Source organism: Siniperca chuatsi, linkage group LG12 (assembly GCF_020085105.1).
Source record: "Siniperca chuatsi isolate FFG_IHB_CAS linkage group LG12, ASM2008510v1, whole genome shotgun sequence".
NCBI classification, from domain to species: Eukaryota; Metazoa; Chordata; class Actinopteri; order Centrarchiformes; family Sinipercidae; genus Siniperca; species Siniperca chuatsi.
The window spans coordinates 26,276,547-26,294,794 of record NC_058053.1 but is presented as its reverse complement, the minus strand read 5'-3'; the positions used below and the strand labels follow the sequence as shown (position 1 = coordinate 26,294,794).

At 43.3% G+C, this 18,248-nt stretch overlaps 2 protein-coding genes across 5 annotated transcripts in view; one reads left to right on the top strand and one right to left on the bottom strand.

The window, feature by feature from the left end:
* Positions 1-3,354, top strand: part of kcnh3 (potassium voltage-gated channel, subfamily H (eag-related), member 3) — a 131,864-nt gene extending 128,510 nt beyond the window's left edge. The window contains exon 15 of the mRNA XM_044217331.1: positions 486-3,354. Within this exon, the coding sequence (XP_044073266.1) occupies positions 486-1,469 (984 nt within the window). The 3' untranslated portion in view covers positions 1,470-3,354. The remainder of the gene's footprint in view (positions 1-485) is intronic.
* A 718-nt stretch (positions 3,355-4,072) lies between these two features.
* On the bottom strand, positions 4,073-18,045 carry armc8 (armadillo repeat containing 8). Of its 4 annotated transcripts, none has more exons than XM_044217332.1 (23): positions 17,739-18,045; positions 16,019-16,095; positions 14,756-14,827; positions 14,346-14,488; positions 14,133-14,230; positions 13,440-13,532; positions 13,261-13,341; positions 13,064-13,139; positions 12,879-12,969; positions 12,713-12,773; positions 12,394-12,594; positions 10,081-10,176; positions 9,891-9,973; positions 9,560-9,641; positions 9,261-9,347; positions 9,078-9,170; positions 8,794-8,943; positions 8,062-8,157; positions 6,920-7,015; positions 6,482-6,626; positions 6,098-6,133; positions 5,546-5,639; positions 4,073-5,466 (listed from the first exon to the last, which is right to left on the bottom strand). In XM_044217332.1, exons 1-23 carry the CDS (start codon positions 17,781-17,783, stop codon positions 5,433-5,435), a joined length of 2,130 nt encoding a protein of 709 aa, XP_044073267.1. In that variant the 5' UTR covers positions 17,784-18,045; the 3' UTR covers positions 4,073-5,432. The 4 variants fall into 4 exon arrangements, with proteins under 4 accessions (XP_044073267.1, XP_044073269.1, XP_044073268.1 ...); XM_044217334.1 differs by having other exon boundaries at positions 6,554-6,626; XM_044217333.1 differs by lacking the exon at positions 6,098-6,133.
* Positions 18,046-18,248: the final 203 nt, after the last annotated feature.

Here is an 18,248-nt window from a genome sequence, read left to right as displayed (position 1 = left end):
GTACGAAGCCCGAATACTCTTAACACAGGATTTAGGGATTCAAAATCATGGGCACCATTAGCCAGTCAGCAATCAGACAGTCTGTCATCACTGTGTGCTTTGTCGCAGATCCAGTTCCAGATGCAAATTAAATTAATTTATATTATTAAAATTACAGATTTGGAAGGATTGTGCTGCTTTAGCAGAGGTACAAGCTCTGTTTCCAGCATGATATTCTATCTGAGCACTCAGCATGCTCTCTGTAGTCTAAATAAATGGTGTTGCTGTCAACAACAACACTATGTATGCGGAGTGTGTATCAGATTGTGCTTTATACAAATAAGGATTAACTTTGTAAGATATGTTTGTAAGCACCCCTGCCTGTGCCATTATACTTCTGAGCAACAAGAAACTTGATAGAGCATTTGCCCAGATTGACCTTCGTCTGATTTTCTGGTGTGTGTGTGTGTGTGTGTGTGTGTGTTGTGTCTCTCTTTACCATACAGATGAACAGTCTCTCTAAACAAGTCTCCATGCTCAGTCAGGAGCTGCAGGAAATGACACGCCTGCTTAAGCCCCTCCTCCAAACAGCACCGCAGCCAATCCTCATGACCATTATGCCAAATTTAACCCCGCCTCCTAGCAGTGCCAGCCAGCTATCAACCAGCACCTGTCTCGCGGTGCCACCCCCCGCCACACCTTATCCCCTCCAGAGACCTGACACTCATTCCCTGTTGGACAGTGGAGACATAGAGGGTGTGGATTTGCCAGGATGCCTTCTCCCAACTCCTCATTCACCAAAAAGGCCTAATTCATCTTCCTCAACATTGCCACAGCCACCGTCCAAACCCCTAGGGGGCAACATCAAGGGCCCCACCCACTGCAACCTTCCCTCCCCCGAGGAAGGACTTCCTGAGGGATCCCCGGTCCTCCGAAGCCTCCACTCTTCCTCCAGTAACGGGATATTTTTGCCCTCGCTGCAGGACCAGCCTCCCCTGGCCTCTAACACCCCTTCACCGTCTCTTTCCTTCTCCATGTCTCTCTCCTCCTCGCCATCCCTTTCCCCCTGCCAAGGCCCCCACCCATCCCGACCCGCCAGCTGTGCCAGCAGAGGCCTGCTCCCCCTGCCTCGCTCCAAGGACACACCTCCTCCCCCGTCCTCCCACTGCTCCGCTCCCCCATCGCTCACATCCTCCCCTGGAGTCCATCGGCTGAGGGCTTCCCCTCCCGTCCCTCTCGTCTCTCCCACCGTCTCCTTCCACCCCTCCATCCTCTCCCTGCCCTTGTCTCTGGACTTTGTTGGTGCAAGGAGAGGGCAGGGAGACACCCAGACTCCACCTTGGTGTAACGCACAGCTGCACCATGGGGAGGCCAGACCCGTCACTCACCCCCAGGAGATGGAGATGCAGGAGCGGGGACGACAGGTGGAGGAGGGGAGGTCCTCCACAGAGCACATCAGCTTCATTGACGAAGAGGAGCCAGCGTTATGAACGGGTTAAAACTGAGCAAAAGTGAGAGATGACAGTAGAGTAGCAGAGAATGAAAGAGATAGAAAAAGGGATACAACAGAGATCAGATCAGGGAAAGTGATGGCTGGATGATGGAAACAGACAGCTGCTCCATTTCACACAGGAGGTGATTTGTCAGGCTGGAAATTCTAAAAGGACAGACAGGTAAACAGAAACACACCTGGGAGGCCGAGACACAGTGCCAGCAGTCAGCATATCAGTGTGAAGGAGTACTTTTCTACACTGATCAACCGCAGAACTACAACAGCACAAATTGTCTCATAGAATCAACACTTTAGTAGCATCAGTCGATCCCCACAGCTACTGGGACACATAGGACCAGAGCACATCGGTTCCATTAATCTCTGGAGACTAATTTAGCTCTTTCCAGCTAACTGAACACACAATATTGCTTTTTAAACCCAGTATGGATGTCTCCTGCTCTTCAAAGGGCAGATCAAAAACACATATCTCAGCGGGAAACATGTCTTTACCCAAGCCAGATCATCCGAGCCACCGGACTGGGAATGTAAGCTCTTAATTCAGTCTCAGGTCACCTCACCTGGAAAACCAGTTTGATTCATCAATGGGATTATTTTTAAAGGGGTGGGATTATCTGCCTCTGGGCTGGTGGAGGTAAACACGCTGACATCGAACCATCTCTTCAGAGTCTTACACACGGCCATCACTCGTGTTCGTAACAACCATAAGAAGATGTTTGGGTTGGTTTTAACTTCTAACAGAAGTGTCCACATTTTCTTTCCCTGTAAAAACCGTTTTAAGTACACAGTCTAGTCAATAGATGAGCATGTAAAGGAGCAGCAATGCTTCTATTTGAGTGTAGACCTAAACGTCTGGGTTAGCGGTTGGGTTGTGTGCCAAAGACAAAAGCAAGATTTATGGAAAAAGTGGGAGGAAACACTAATATCAAAAACAGCACCCACGTATAACCGTTTCTCACCATCATGACTGTTTACAACCAGCCTATCGGATTGTATAGCAAACTCCCACATCACTCCTGAGCTTTAGCCATCCAGCCATTCGTGCCTTCTCCATGTAAAGACATAGACTTCCCTAAAGTCCTTCACCTGTTCATTACAGGCAAGCATTTGGATCAAATTTTACATAGAAAGCCATAAGTGTCACCTATAGAGAACACTTGCACCTTTATCTAAAATGTAACTAATTTATTTATTTAGGCTGTGAATTTATCTATTTTTGCTGACGAAAGCAATGAGGAAATATATTGCATAACTGGATGCACTCCAGACTGAGTGTAACCTTCCCAATTCTTATGTAGCACACACATAAAGCGTATCTTTAACATGCACACAATTTTTACCATCTCCAACCCCTTTGCCAAGCACTGAGCTTTATGCTGGTACGAGACAAAATACCCAGGCTTCATCATTGTGGAGGTCTCAGGACTTCTGTACATTCTTTTGTTTTGGTGAGGTCCTTTGTGCACCACGTTACTTGTAATATAGACAGTCAGATGTCTGGTTTCTATTTTCTGTAATGGGAGCAGGGGAGGGACTACCTGGACTCTTTACACAGTGAAATACAAAGATTTACTGAGCAGAAGTCCCACTGATGTCTGTGGAGTTCTGATCCTGCGGGTTACTCTGGGGTGGGGTGGGGGGGTCTTGGGTACACAAAAGGGTTTTAAATGCATGTCACAGCTTTTTTTGCATGAGTGTGCCTGCTTTTGAGCTGTCGAGGGCGGAGGGCTTATGGGAGTAGACAAACTGCCTGCCCTATCGGAGGCTGTCGGGTTTCAGATGTGTTTTATTAAAGACTGCTGTTACATAAAAACTTTACCAAGATTACATACTGTAAAACAATAAAGAAGTGTTGTTTTGTAAAATCTCAGACTCCTGTGCTCCTGTGGGAAACATTAGCCCCAGTTTGTGCCTCTTGTATTAGCATTATATTCAAGTCACAGAGGTAAGCATCTTTTCTCTGAAAAATAAATCCCAGGGATGTTTGAAAACCCGGAAGGTCGTTTAACAGCAGAGGATAACTTGAGAATCGTTAAAGACTCTTTTTTTTCTTTTACATTATTTTGTGAGAGAAAGAGAGAGGGGATGACATACAGCACGGGCTCGACTCAAACCTGGACCTTTGTTTGGATTAGGAAACGGGTTAAAAAGCATTTTTGTCCCGCAGCAAAGAAAATATTTTTTATCCAGATTGTAAGAAAAGTGTTCAGCCAATTTGGAAATATCCTCAGATTACCGTCAAGTCTCTGGGTTTTTTTTCAAACATTGCTGGGTATTTATTTTTCAGAGAAACTGATAATTACCTCTGTGACTCGAACTCAATGGTAACACGAGAGGCACAAACTGGGGCTAGGCAACAATAAGCTGCAAAAAAAAAAACCCAAATAGATGGGAAGTCCAGTGTACTTGTATATATTTGTGCTTTCTTCAGACATGTGGATTAGAGAGAGAGAGAGAGAATCCTTGTATCTGGATTTGATACTTTGCTACATCTGCAGAGGCTAAAGCACAGGACTCTGCTTTAATCTGGGCTGTAACCATACTGTAACCTCCAAGGAGAAATAAGACGCAACACAGAAGAAATCCTTCTTCAGGTCTGCATATATTTTCAATGTTAACATTCATTCTATCGGAGTTTCAGTAAGGTTTGAAATGTCAGGGAACAACACTCTAGAAATATCCTGACGGGAGAAGAAATTATATGATAGAGGGATGAAACACAATGTCGTACTTGACTCTGCTGCTGTGGATGCACTTAGTGCCTTACCCTCCAGGGTCCAGTCTCAAATTGTTCTTCCTTTATTCCTGACATCTACTCTGTCCTTGCTCGCTTCTCAAAACACACCAGAGGAAAGAAACCCAGGAGATTTTATTTGACAAACACACACAGAAGGGGTGGGGGGGGGGCTGCAGAGAAAACAGAAACAGCAACAGATTAAGTCTTATTCAATAGAGGTGTGAGGATACATGCATCCTCTTATCTCTGGTCTTCTGTGTACTCATGCCTGTTAATTAGTAACTGGGCAGGTCAGAGTAAGCACTCTGGAACTACATTTCCCATTGGGATTATAAGGATATTGGACAGAAGAGGCTCCAGTGCACGCAGAACCACAACGGTGAAGAAAAAAAATAATCAGGGGAATTCTTTTCCTTATTCACCTCTACAGACCATGTTCAGTCAGAAACATACTTGAATCAGACTACAGTGGATTCACCCAACTGTGCCAAGAAGCATGGTTCAGAGAGAATGAATGAAAACAAACGGAGGGTCAGGGGAAAATAAGATTCCAAAAATATATATTTATGTTTATATTTATATATATTTATATATTTACGAGGTATGTATCCACAAAAAAAGAAAACACCCAAAATTTCAAAATAGGCAGTCTTGTTTTTCCAAATGTGTCCTTGTTTGCGATGCCTTAAGGAAACATTAATATTAACAGTAATATTAATTAAAAATGAAAACAATAAAACGGGGAAGCTTTACTGTCCAACAGCCCTGCTCTTGTGTCAAACCTCGAAGTTCTCTGAGACCAGAATCTCCACTATCGGGAGTCCAAAAGCACCAAGGTGGCGCTGGTGTCAGGCTGCTAACTCCAAAAAAGATCACTAATCTCAAATCACAAAGTCCCAAAAGGAAACATTTCACTTCATTGTTGAAAAAAAAAAAAAAAAAAAGAAAACCCCTCCTAGCCGTTGGTTTCCCACCAACCACGGTCTCAGAGTCTCCAGGATCAGGTTTGGAGGGAGCAAAACCACTGAGCCTGGGTTGAGGTGGTGGGTGGGAGGTGAAGGGAGGCCACAGGTCCAAAAAAAGGTGTCTTTGTGCAACAAAACAAGCTTCGAGATCAAACAAAGCAAGAAACAAAAGAACCAATGGCAGGTGTCCTCCCGGCGATTGTTAGTTGGGCTGGCAGTAGGGGATCTCTCCCCTCTGTAGTCATGCTAGGTACTGCTGCATCGCCGTCTTCGCCCTGAGAGAGAAACAGAATCAGTCCACCCCACTCAGAAATTAAATAATGATCTGTTTTATGATTTGCTATTCTGGCCCACCTGTCACTGAGGTTGGGGTCAGAGGCCTGGGTGAGTTTGTGCAGGATGTCCACAAAGCCCATTTCCTTTAGCTTGTCCTGTCGCTCCTGAGACCCTGATAACACATGATGAAGCAGAGAGGAAAATTACTTCATTCCAACATCTGCCAACATCTAAAATTCCAGTTCAGCTTTGTGCTAGTGGTAATGAACACGGTACAGTCAGAGTTCCAAAAAGGGCATAAACGGCTTTATAACTTCTTTAAGCATTTCGTGCACCATAATCAAAGTGTTTCATAGATAACAAAATTCACTTTGCGTCTAAAAGATGTTTCTGATTATCATCCAGAGCAGAGGACACATGATCTTCTTGTGTACTGTAGAAGCAAGAACAAGGGTTGATCTGGAAACAGCTGAGCAGACAGTACAGGTGGTCACTCTCAAGGCGTATTCACATTATCGCGGAAAAACAGCTTTTGCTCACGCCTCCTCCGTTATTGTGTATGTGGTGTGTTGTGACGGCTCTGCGCAAATGTAAACGAATTTGTTGAACTTTGACCCAAGCTGTGCTGACCTTTTTGGGCGCAATCGCTGTTCACCACTGCTTGAACTGAAAGATGGACAAAAAACAAAATTACTTGTGTTCAATTTCCAGAACTGTACAATGACAAATTGGCCTCATATCGAGACCATACAAAAAAGATACTGTTTGGCGAAATATCAGCATGCAGATACAGCTACCAGGTTTGTTGCAAAAAAACAGTTTGAGTCTCTGAAATGTAGCAATCTAATGCTAGCAACATTAGCACTGTAGCTAAGGTGGCTCCGTTTAGTACAACGCTACACATACTGCACCAACCAACACGGAACGCAAGACCCTTGTTTTTCCGCTGTGATGTGAATCGCCTCCAGACCTACAACATTTCAACATAAATGACAAAACTTCATATTTCCTCACATCCCTTTTCCTCCTCTCTGAACCTGGCCCCTTTCTCTATTCCTCCTTCCACTTGTGGTGTGTGTCCCTTACCGTCCTCCTCATTCCAGATAAGGTTTGAGATGCAGAAGGTGGCAGCGAGCTGCAGTTTCACATTTGAATGCCCCTGTGGGATAAGCAAAAGTCAGAAAAATTACAAGTGAGAATAATAGAACAAAAACACAGGTCACATGGCCTCAATAAGATGTCTAACTACTAAAAAAAATAAATAAAACCAACAGTGCATTATACTGCATGATCTGCTTCCCATGAGAACTCATGATCTGGTCAATGTGTGGAGTCAGGAGTGAAGGGGATGTAGTGGAGAATCAATATGCATGCTGCGACAACACCAAAAAAAAAAAAAAAAATCAAAAAGAGAACAAGGGTGAGCTACAGTACTTGGTTTATATAAAGTACCATGTAGTATTTGATTTTCTGGAGCATGTCGTCATTGGTCATGATGAGTTCCTTGGCTGTGTTGCCGTCGGCGATGTTGGCTAGGATACACAGCGTCTGACAGATGAGAAAAGTGTGTTACATCATTTTGTTCTTTGTGGTTTAGAAAAAAATCTAAATTGCCAACTGACTCTTTCTGATGTGCTTCTAGCTCTACAAATACCAATACACCACTGGACATGCCTAACCGAATAAAGACTGACCCCACGCGTCTATCATTTTTTTTCCAACCAACTTTAGATGAAACCACGCCCACTTCCGTATGACGAAAGCCTCGACAGCTGCGTTCCCTTGGAAACCGCGCTCACGCGGGTCCCGCGAGATATGACAGGTACAGTAGTTTGGAAAATAGCAATATGGTGGACTGATTTTGATGAATTTACAGTATATCAAACCACAAATGAGACAAGAATTAGCTAGCTAGCGTGCTATTTCCTAACTGTATGTTCTGTGGGTGTCTGATGTTTAATGGGAAACGTTAATTTTGAAGGACTATGAGTTAACAGTTACAGGGTCGAGCATACAGGCTGTATTATGTGTATTATTAGCTTATCATTTAGAAAGTTATAACTGGCAGGTGAAACATTTCTTCATGATAATAACTTTAGCCTATATAGCAAGCTGTTTTCTCCTTTCTTAGCTTATTGGAATTCAGCTGAATCAGTTCAAAGGCCTTTAGTAATGTTAACTTTTTGGTATGAGAGCAACTGAAGGGATGAAATTCAGTATGCGCGTCAATCTTACCACTCATGAAGTACAGGTTTTCCAATGCTGTCAAAGTCATTGTTTTTGATAGAGACTGGCCGGGGGGGTTTAAACTATTCACATAAACTATGCATCTTGTACCTTTTATAGGAATAGATGACTATCTCTACCACAAAGCGCTATTTTCCACGCTACTGTAGCTGTCATATTTCACGGGACCCGCGTGATCGCAGTTTCATCTAAAGCTGGTTGGAAAAATGACCGACGGCAGGCGGACAAGCCTATAATCATGTCTGCAGAATGTTAAAACTACTCTCGCAATGCGGGTTTTTAATGCTGCTGTAGGATGAATTCTGTAGGAAAACCATTTGTAAGCATGAAGCAGAGGGAGTGCTCACCTGTTCTTTGACCTCTATACTGTGCTCTGCTTCCAGGATGAGGGTCACTGCCTGCATGATCTGCTTCCCATGAGAACTCATGATCTGGTCAATGTGCTGACAACACGACAGTCAAGAGTGGAGAGAAAGCAGGAGAGAATCAGAACGCATGACGTATTTAAGATATCTGCAGAATTAATGCAAATTCAGCGCATACCGGGTCATGTGTATTAATATCTATAGGGTAGGTAAGAAAGTATGGAGCATTCAAGGTTGGCGCTCAGGTGAATTACTACACCTTTTCTGTGACATGCCGTAAAAACCCCCCCATGGGACATCTCTGACCGCAGTACTGAACAGAGCAGTTCAAGAAGCAACCTGCAAACCAAGACGGTCTACATACTGACCTGTGATAGCACTGAAACCAGAGAAGGGTGCTACTTTGCTCCTGCAGGTGTTTACTTTGCACACACTAAAATGTTTTCCATGAGATGGATTTGGACAATACTACCGGCCCTGTCACTGACTACCTTCTGATGTTAAAGAGACTACTATCTCACCATGTTTGGAACACACCTAACAAGTCACCAATATTCCTGAAATTCAACGACTCTGCTCATTCAAGGCTATTATTTCATAATTTTTTCAAAAGATTCTCCAAGCATTCGTTTACTGTACATTTTTAATGCTTTAAGTCTATAATCATGCTTGTGTGTGTGTGTGTGTGTGTGTGTGTGTGTGTGTCTCTCTCACTGGGCGTGTTGACAGCAGATTGCGCAGCAAACCGAGGGTCTTCATCAGCACATTGGTGTCGGGGTCTGATAGCAGGCGGAACAACTGTTCGGTACCCAAACACCGAACAATCTCTACCTTCACCTTCTGATCCGCCTGGAACGCCATGTTCTTAACACAAACACACACACGTTTTTTAATGATCTGGCAGTATGAGTCACTGTCTGAAAATGTAAAATGGATCTGCCCCGGATTTTGATGGTTGTAAGAAGCCTACAAGTGTAAAAAGTATGAAATCCTCTTACCATCAGGGCCCAGATCCCATTGACCCTCAGTGCAGGACTGTCACTCTGGGTCAGACTGCATAGTAATTCAATCACCCCCGACTCCAAGATGGGCTGCAGATAAACAGAAACAAATGGTCTCAATATTAAAATAATACAATCTGTTCTCTTTGCAATGTTATGAGTATGTGTGTGTGTGTGTACCTCTTTGCTGGGTGAGAACTCCAGCAGTAGATTGCATAGTGTAGAGGAGGCCATGACCAGGACTTCATCTGGGGCGTTCTGCAACAGCTACATACAACAGCAACACAACATATTAGTCAGTATGCGTTTCTTTTATTTTCACATCAACACACCTGCACACATCCAGCCTGAGAGCTGATGTAAAGGGACAAGTATCCAAATACAATGTCTTCCCCTGTGAAGATGTATAGAGATGTGCTTTGCTGTATGCACTCAGTAAAACTTCATCACTGGATTTGTTTCCTTTAAACTCCACTGACCTTCATGAGGGGTTTCCACACCGCGTGATCATGGAAGCTGGTCCTCAGCTGCTGCACCGACCGCGAAAGACTGTGAAGACACCTGGACACAAAAAAATATGAATGGACACACAAACACAGGGGAGAGTTTAGTCACAGTTGCATGGTATTTAGTAGAAATTTAACCAGTTAAAAGTTTGATTTTGTCATCAAATTTTGTAGAACTTAATTGTGTTTCACAAATGTCAGCCAAATTTTTGGTACAAGGACTAAAGGGAATTTAAGAGGGCACTATGGGCAAGTCAGTGTGTCATCATCAGGGCGGGGCAAAGAGACTCGCTTTGCTCCGTACCTGACGGCCGCCAAACGGACTTTAATGCTGGATTCTGATAGGCCACTGACTATCCTGTCCATCATGTTCTCTGTCTCTGTGATCTGAAGACCAAAAAAAAAAAAAAAAAAAGGAGGGGATGGATTAGAATATAAACATGTATGCGCACAATTATATATGCAAACACAAAATACACACATGGAAAGGTCACCTTTTTGCGGATGTCCTCGTCGTTTGAGCCTAGTGAGGCGTAAAGTTTGAAAGCAGCTTGTCTCAGCTCATGTGCATGCTTCAGGTCATGGTCCAGCTGCAAATGACAGAAAATGAACTGGTGCATAATGTCAACAAGTGACAGAACTTTTTGATAAAAAAAGATGATATCTTTAAAGTTGACAAAAGAGACAAACATTTTTAAAGGCTTCGTTTTCACTTCCTAATAATGCATTTTGATCTATTAAATTAATTAATAATTATACTCATTGGCATCACTTATTAGTCACTGGGAGCAAAAAATTACATTGAGAAACACTAAGGATTGTTGGGTAGCTGATTATAATAGCATAACTATACTGGCCAAAGTGCTGTCTGGAAGTCTGAGCAAAATAATCGATTCTAATAAAAACTAGCCTTTAATTGGCCTCATTAAGAAAAATAATTATGATTATTGTTTTAGCCATGCTAGCGGCATGGCTCTAGGGATTTAAATATCGGTCTGTCCAGCACTTTGGTCCAGAGTGAAATACCTGCAAAATTAATTTCCATCAGTCTGTTGACTGTCCCACAAGGTAAAATAAGACAGTTCATCTGTTGTATGCCAACGTCAAGGAGGCTTACAGTGCTTCAGCTCTACCACCACTTGGCAGATTAGATCACAATCTGGTCTTTCTTCAGCTTTGTTAAAAAAAAAAACCCTGTGTACTGAGGCAGACTGCAACCACCCGCTCATTCAGGAAGTGGTCACCAGAGGCCAGCGAGTCTCTAAGGGACTGTACTGAGTGCAAGGACTGGAATGTGCTGCTGGAGTCAGAGGGAAACAGCATGGTCACTGACATTGACAGAATTGACTGCACAACTGACTGCATTAAATTCTGTAGGGACACTGTTATACCAGATCCCTGGATCATCAGTGACATCAAGGCGCTCCTCAACCAGAAAAAGGAGGCCATTAGGGATGGAGACAGGGAGAAGCTCAAGCGCATGCAACATGAGCTGAAGAGGAGACTAAAGAAGGCAAAGGAGGACTTTAGAAGGAAAGCAGAGAGAGAGATGCAGCACAACAACGCCCGACAGTTGTGGAGGGGAATGACTCTCATCACTGGTTACAAAAAAAATAAAAATAAAGAATAGCCAGGCAACAGTGGGTGATGTGGACAAGGCCAATGAGCTCAACCCGTTCTACAACAGGTTTGACACGGCAGCCACTGTCTGCCCTGCCCCATCCTGTACACCCTCACCCATTCACTCTCCCACCACTTCAGCTGCAGCTTCCCCTCCTCCATCTCCTCCACATGTCTGCACCCCCAACACTGCAGCTGCAACTCCCCCCACACCTGGGCCCCCTCCCCTGTCCTTCACAGCAGATGAGGTGAGGATGGAGCTTGGGTGGCTGCGCCCTTGAAAGGCAGCTGGCCGAGAGTCCGAGACTGTTTAAGGCCTGCGCAGCACAACTGGGTGAGCCTCTGCAGAGGATCTTCAATCTCAGTCTACAAATGGGCAGGGTCCTGGTTCTGTGGAAAACATCATGATACTGCTATTGTGGCATATATCAGGAATGGGCAGGAAGGGGAGTACCGGGGCCTGACGAAGGCCTCCAGCGACTGGAGCAATAAGAACTGCCTCCTACTGAATACCTTCAAGACCAAGGAGATGGTGGTGGATTTTCGCAGGTCTAAGCCCCCTTTTCAGCAACATTCGAGGGGTGGACATCGAGATAGTGCAGACTTACAAATACTTTGGTGTGCATCTGGACAACAAGCTGGACTGGTCTGGCTCATGGCCTGGGCTGTTGGTTGCCCCTCTCTCCGCTCTCTCTCTCTCTCTCTCTCTCTCAGTCTCTCCATACCCATCACCCTCACCGTTCAAGGACTAACCCTACTTTTTATTGGCACCTATAATTCTTTTATTTATTCATATGACTCTTTGCTTTTAAGTAATTTTTGGTTTTTAACCCTGTGCATGCTGCATTATTACCTGAATTTCCCCAAGGGGAATGAATAAAGTATCTATCTATCAGCCTCATCTGTCAAATGTTTGCATGCTAACATGCTAAACTAAGATAGTGAATATGATAACATTGTACCTGCTTAACATCAGCATATTAGCACTGTCATTGCAATCATGTTAGCATGCTGACATTAGCATTTAGCTCAAAGCACAGCCTCACAGTGCCACCAGCATGGCTGTAGACTCTCGTTAGTCTAATGTTACAGCCCTAACACAAACATTAAAACGCCTGGAAAAAAACCTGCCCCTTTTCACCTTGCTAAAATAATACCACAGGGCCCGCTCAGGCCCAGTGACTCACCCTCTTGATGTCAGTGATGGCAGACACAGAGCTGGGGTATTTGAAGTAGTCGGCCAGCATGGCCACGAGGTGGTCGGTGGTGCTTGCAATCCTCTGCAGCTCCACGTCAGGCTCCATCAGGTAGGCCAGCGTCTCTGCACCCTCCACCCTCTCCTCAAGCAAATGCTCTTTACTGCACATCCGCACGAGGCATGGCAGGGTCTGCGTGAAAAATAGGAAGTCACATGCACATTAACTAAAGAAATGTCATTGATATAATATTATAACAACAACAACAACAAATAGAGGCGCAGCTGCAGAGGTTTCAGAAAAGCCGGACCTTAAGGACTATGCAGCTGTCGTCTGTCCTGATGGCACCCGCTCGACACATGTACGTTAGACTGGGACAGAAGGAGAAGAGGTCACATTCAAAGAAAAAAAAAACCCAACAAAATAACAGAAATATAGACATATATTATTAATGAATATGGTTTTGTGTCACTCACCATTTGGCTGCTGTTAGCTGCATGTCAATGGGTTGATCCCTTTGCATCATTCTAACAAATACCTGAGAGAGCAGCTCACCATCCACCAGCACTGGCAAAACAAAAACGTAAATAAACTGGGGTTGAAAAGTGAAGTTCATATGAAGTGAAGCTCGTACGAATAAAATAGAAGAGAATTTCCTCACCATTAACTAGTGTCATGGAGACCTGAGTGTTCTCATAGGCCAGGACTGAGAAACACTTTAACGCCTGCATCCGGACCTGGAGAGGTAATGAGGTTGGAAGGAGGGAATGATATACAGAGGTAAGGGAGTACTGTGTGTGAAAGGTTGTATCATCCAACTGGGTAAACATTTACACTCACAGAGAGACAGCCAGATACCTTATAAGAGGGTGAGATAAGTAGAGGAGCAATGTTCTGGATGGCGCCGTGGTTGAAAAGAACCGTCTGGTGCTCTGGGGTCTGGAGACAACAAACGTCCAGTCAACAATGAATCTTGGTCTGGTTACAAGTGTGATGGACTCCACTTTGTTTGTGTGTGTACAAATACCAATAAATACCTTACAACAGTGGGAGAAGATCTGTGTGATGTACTCCTGGGTTCTCTGTGAGTGGCTCAGGAGAGACATTAGATGGGGAATCACAGTGGGGTCCTAAAAAATAAACATACACAAATATAATTTCAAAATAGGAATAGTTAATATTGGCCCTGTCCTTGATATAATACACATTTACAGGTACACTGAACTGATACTATCTGAAGCATCAATATCGGCGCTAATAGCACCTGCATGAATTAGTTTGTTTCAAATGCTACAACAAACACTTGAACTTGTACTTTATGTATTTAAATCTGCAATATTTGTGATATTATCGTCGAATGTTTGCATAATGTGACAAGGTGGTTCTTGGTACCGACACGACCGAGAGTCTAACTTTTTGTCTCTTTTAGCTCTTTTAGTTTTGTCAAATCTAAATATTTCATTTTGTTGAGACATAGCGTTTAGTGCACAACAGGTAAATGTATATTAAGCTACACTGTTATGTTTAAGATGGGGTACTGTATGAATGTATTTGACATACACAATGTAATTATTACATTTAATAGAATAATAATACCAATATAAATTTCTAATTTAAATAACAGAGACTGGTACTCTGCACTCAGTGTGCTTACTAATCAGACAGGTTATGTCCAAAATTGTACTGGTGCTCATGTATATAGCAGGCAGAACATGTACAAGACAACCTACAGTATAGAGCAGCTGCACAGGGGTGACTGGACTGATGAAGACCGTCCTGAGACATCGAAGACAAGCTTCAATGAAGATCAGTTCCGGACATAGGAGACCTGCGAGCAGAAAACACAGGTGTTGTATAGGTGTGTCTCTCTGCAAGTCACCAAAGGTGTTGTCCTCTGCAGTAAGTATCTGCATGCATGAGTATGTGCGTGTGTGCGCCCCAACCTTGAAGAAGGGCAGGGATGATGTGACAGTCCACCAGGGACTTGATGTTGTTCTCGGTGCCCATGGCTAGGCTGCCCAGCACCACGGCACACTCTGTCCGTAGCTCCAGACTGGACGAGCTCTGCTGGAGCAGGTATAATAACCTGAAACCAATGAACAAACACCCACACTGAAGCAAGTTCACTGTAGAGGGTGCTTTAACAGTTCTGCTGTATTTTTATTCCAGTTCGTATTTTGTCACATTGTAATTTTTCATTTAGTGGCTGTCTACTAAACAAAAGCATGTTATGTACCACCAGTGTCATGTCTGTATCTTGAGTTTACTTGAAAAAAATGTTGAAAAAAATAAATAAACGTTAATGGTCAGAAAGTGGGAAGTAGGAAGTGGAAAGGTGTGCAGAGAGACATACCTTGGCACAGCTCCAAGGACGATCAGATTGGCCTTCTGCTTGTTGTTTCCTATGACAGCATTCTTCATGTCACTGAAGTCAGACATATACACACAGATGAGGACCCTTCTTGACAATCTATTTGAGGCAACTGTCACAAATGTACTTCGCTATCAATAACAAACGTTTAAGAGTTGTTATGATAACGCTTTAGATTACGGCCTTAGGTAACAATTTGGGAACTTAAAAAGAGTACCTATTCTAATATTACCTGGGTACAGTTAGTACTGAGCAACAATCTGGCGTTTGTGTTCCTTAACTTTACACCTTATACCTACACGTATGTATCGGTGCGTACTGTACTGGTGCACACTGTAAATTGGGAAGAATTGCACTGCATGTTGTGGGCTGTAATCTATTGCTGTTGCTATACTTCTGCAGGAAGTATAGCAACGGCAATACATTACGGCCCACTGCCCAGGAAAAAAAGGAACTTTTATTCTAAAAACAAGAAACATACTTTAAGTGTAGCCCATTATGTTTTATTCAAGATGCATTTCGCCCAGTGGTGCCCTATGATAATCTAAGCTTAGCTAATAGTCGTCAGACTGTTCAGAAATTGTGAAGAGCAGTCTGCGGCACAGCAGGGGCCATGAGTTAGATCATCTGAGAAGTTATAAAGACACCAGGCAGACAGAGGTCAGCCAGGCCGACATTTGCAAATTGGAACAGCGAAGGTTTACATCAAGCCGATGTACAACATATTCTTGTTAGACACAGAATGAGCCTGTTCATTTGTATTCACTACATTTTGTTTTCCATGCAGCGTTTCCTCTTCTCTGCCCCAGATTATATCCAATAGCAGGTGAGTGAGCCTAGTGGAAAAGTACAGCTGTAGCAGGCAGTCAAGTCAGTCAGGTGCTCAGCTAGTGGAGCGGTACAAGCCGTAACCAGAGCTAGTCTCTTCAGAAGTTAAAAATAACGATGAAATAGTCAGAGTCCAGGTCACCGCAGTTGAGACAGAGAGTGAGTTAGAGTGAGAGAGAACGATATGAAGTCACACTGAAGAGTGAAATACATTTTGAAATAGACTGTCACATGAAAGCCTATGCATGTAAACACAGAGGTCATGCTCACTCAGGAACACCACCATCAGTAAGGTTTTCTACAGAACAAATTCAATGTACGATATTCAGAAAAAGTACTTTCATTAGTAAATTTAATCAACAACCTGTGAAAGACAATTAAGCAACACCAGCTGCCTTACTGGAAGAGTGTACTTACATGACTCCCTGCAGCACTTTCTGTGGGTCGGGGTCAAACAGTCTGTCAACATAATGGCGACTAGTGGCAGTGACTTCCTGCGTGAGGACAAATATAACAGGAACATTAGTAACAAAATTCACTGACATATATATTTTCAAGCTGGGCCTACTTTGCTAGAAAGTAAATGAGATTGTATTTTCCCTCTCACATATAGACACACAGAAACACGCATAACAGAAAATAACCAATGTAGTGTACAGATCTGAGCATACTTAATTACCTTTTTTACATTTTAAGAACAAGTTAACAACAAACTAAAGTTGAAAAGCTGAGCGAAAGAGCCTGTCGGACGGTATGTCGGTATAATCAGGTTTATTTCTTGCTGGAAAAATAGCAAGGATTTAAAAAAAAACAAAAAAAACCCACCAGATATTAGAAAAGCAACGGCAATTAAACACAATTTGAAATCATTACTTCTTGATCATTTAACTAAAATAAAGACGTGCTTGCAGACATTGATAGACCCCCAGTCATACACACTGACACATACAGCAGCATCCATGGCAGGGCCTTTTAAAAGGCTGTTGTACATGACACCCAGTGGCTGCATGTGACACCTGAAAACTTTGTTTGTATTATTGACAGCTTTAGCCAGAACTTTCCACATGACCCCAGAGGAATAAACCTCACCCAGACAACAACACACTGCCGAAAAGGTGCTCAGCGCATTCTGCACCTGCATAAACCTGACTTTGATATACATTCATTAGATTTTTAGCTTAACTGTTTATCAGACAAATACATTACACACAACGACGGAGCTGCTTATGCTCAAAAAAGTAAAGCTGGCCTAATAAAATATAAAAAAGGTGCCATAACATCTTAGAAAACTAAGTCTCCTTTCTGCATGAAGGCTACCTAAAGTGGGGGCGTTTCACTATTGCAATCCTGAGATTGCTCGTTTTCGATACCCATTTAACGTTAACTTTAAGTTACACCTGACAGCCATTGTCACCTGCTAGGATAAATTACAATGCCATACTAACTGGCAGACTTTCGGCTGCTGACAGAACAAATTTTACCCAATCTAAAACTCCTCAAGAGGTGGGTAATTAATGAGTTATGTTAGCTTCTCTAGCCTAACCGTATGCTGGTGGTTAGCTAACGTTATTTGGCGCACCTAACGTTAGCTAGCTTACCAACGTTAAGTTTGCTATTGTAATTAGCAACTGCAAAAGCTTAAGGGCAAATAATATAGGATGGCTGAAATAAAAAAGCTGCAACTTATTTTCCACTGTGTATTACGCAATATTTTAAACATGTTTGGATATTTAAAAACGAACAGTAGTGACACCACTCTCAGTCTTAGCAGTTAGCTGCTAACTCATTCCGAGTGACACTGACAGGTACTTCGTTCGTTTGGTTTGGTTTCCTTAATACACCGACGGGGCGAACGGACACATTAATCGCGTGCATCCTTTCACATGTTCAGAACGTCCCCGCCCGTCCGGGCGAGGTCAGTATAAAATCGTTCTCATCACCAGCTACGTGAGTGGACCGCTACTGTGCTACATGTTGCAAACTTAGCTCGCAAGCTAACAGAAGACATAAACCCTTCATAGTTTGACAGCTCCTAGCTTCTTCATATGACTGATCAAATGATATTAACCACTCACTGTTGGGGTGAGCATACTGTAAATTTGGCAATGCTACTTGAAACTATGAGAGTGACACTCACAGACAGCACACTGATGCGGAGAGGGGCCTCCAACAAGCACGCCATCTCTCTTCCCCCGATCGAGCGCCCCAATCGGCGCAGCACTTTGCAGACACTCCGCCCCCCCAGAGCAGCTGTGAGCGGCTTTTAAAAAGTAACTGCAGCTAAATCACGCAACTCCTCGCTGGCATTATAATAAAAACAGGTAACTATATTCCTCTATGGGCTCGGCTGTAAACACTAGCAGCAGATATATAACAAAAAACAACACCGCTAACTTGGCGAGCTGTCTGTCACACAGTGGATTTGTCAATGAAGTAAATTTTGTTTATAAATGTGACGTAGTAATGTATCTTCGCGTTAGATTCGATAATACAACTTGACCCACACGAACCATGTAATGCATACAGAAACATACGTAAAAAAAATACAGACTGTGTAACAGATACCAATTTTAGCTATATGTATGTTAAACAATACGTAAACGTAAACAATAGCGATCCACAATTTTTGCGTGGAATCTACTGCCGA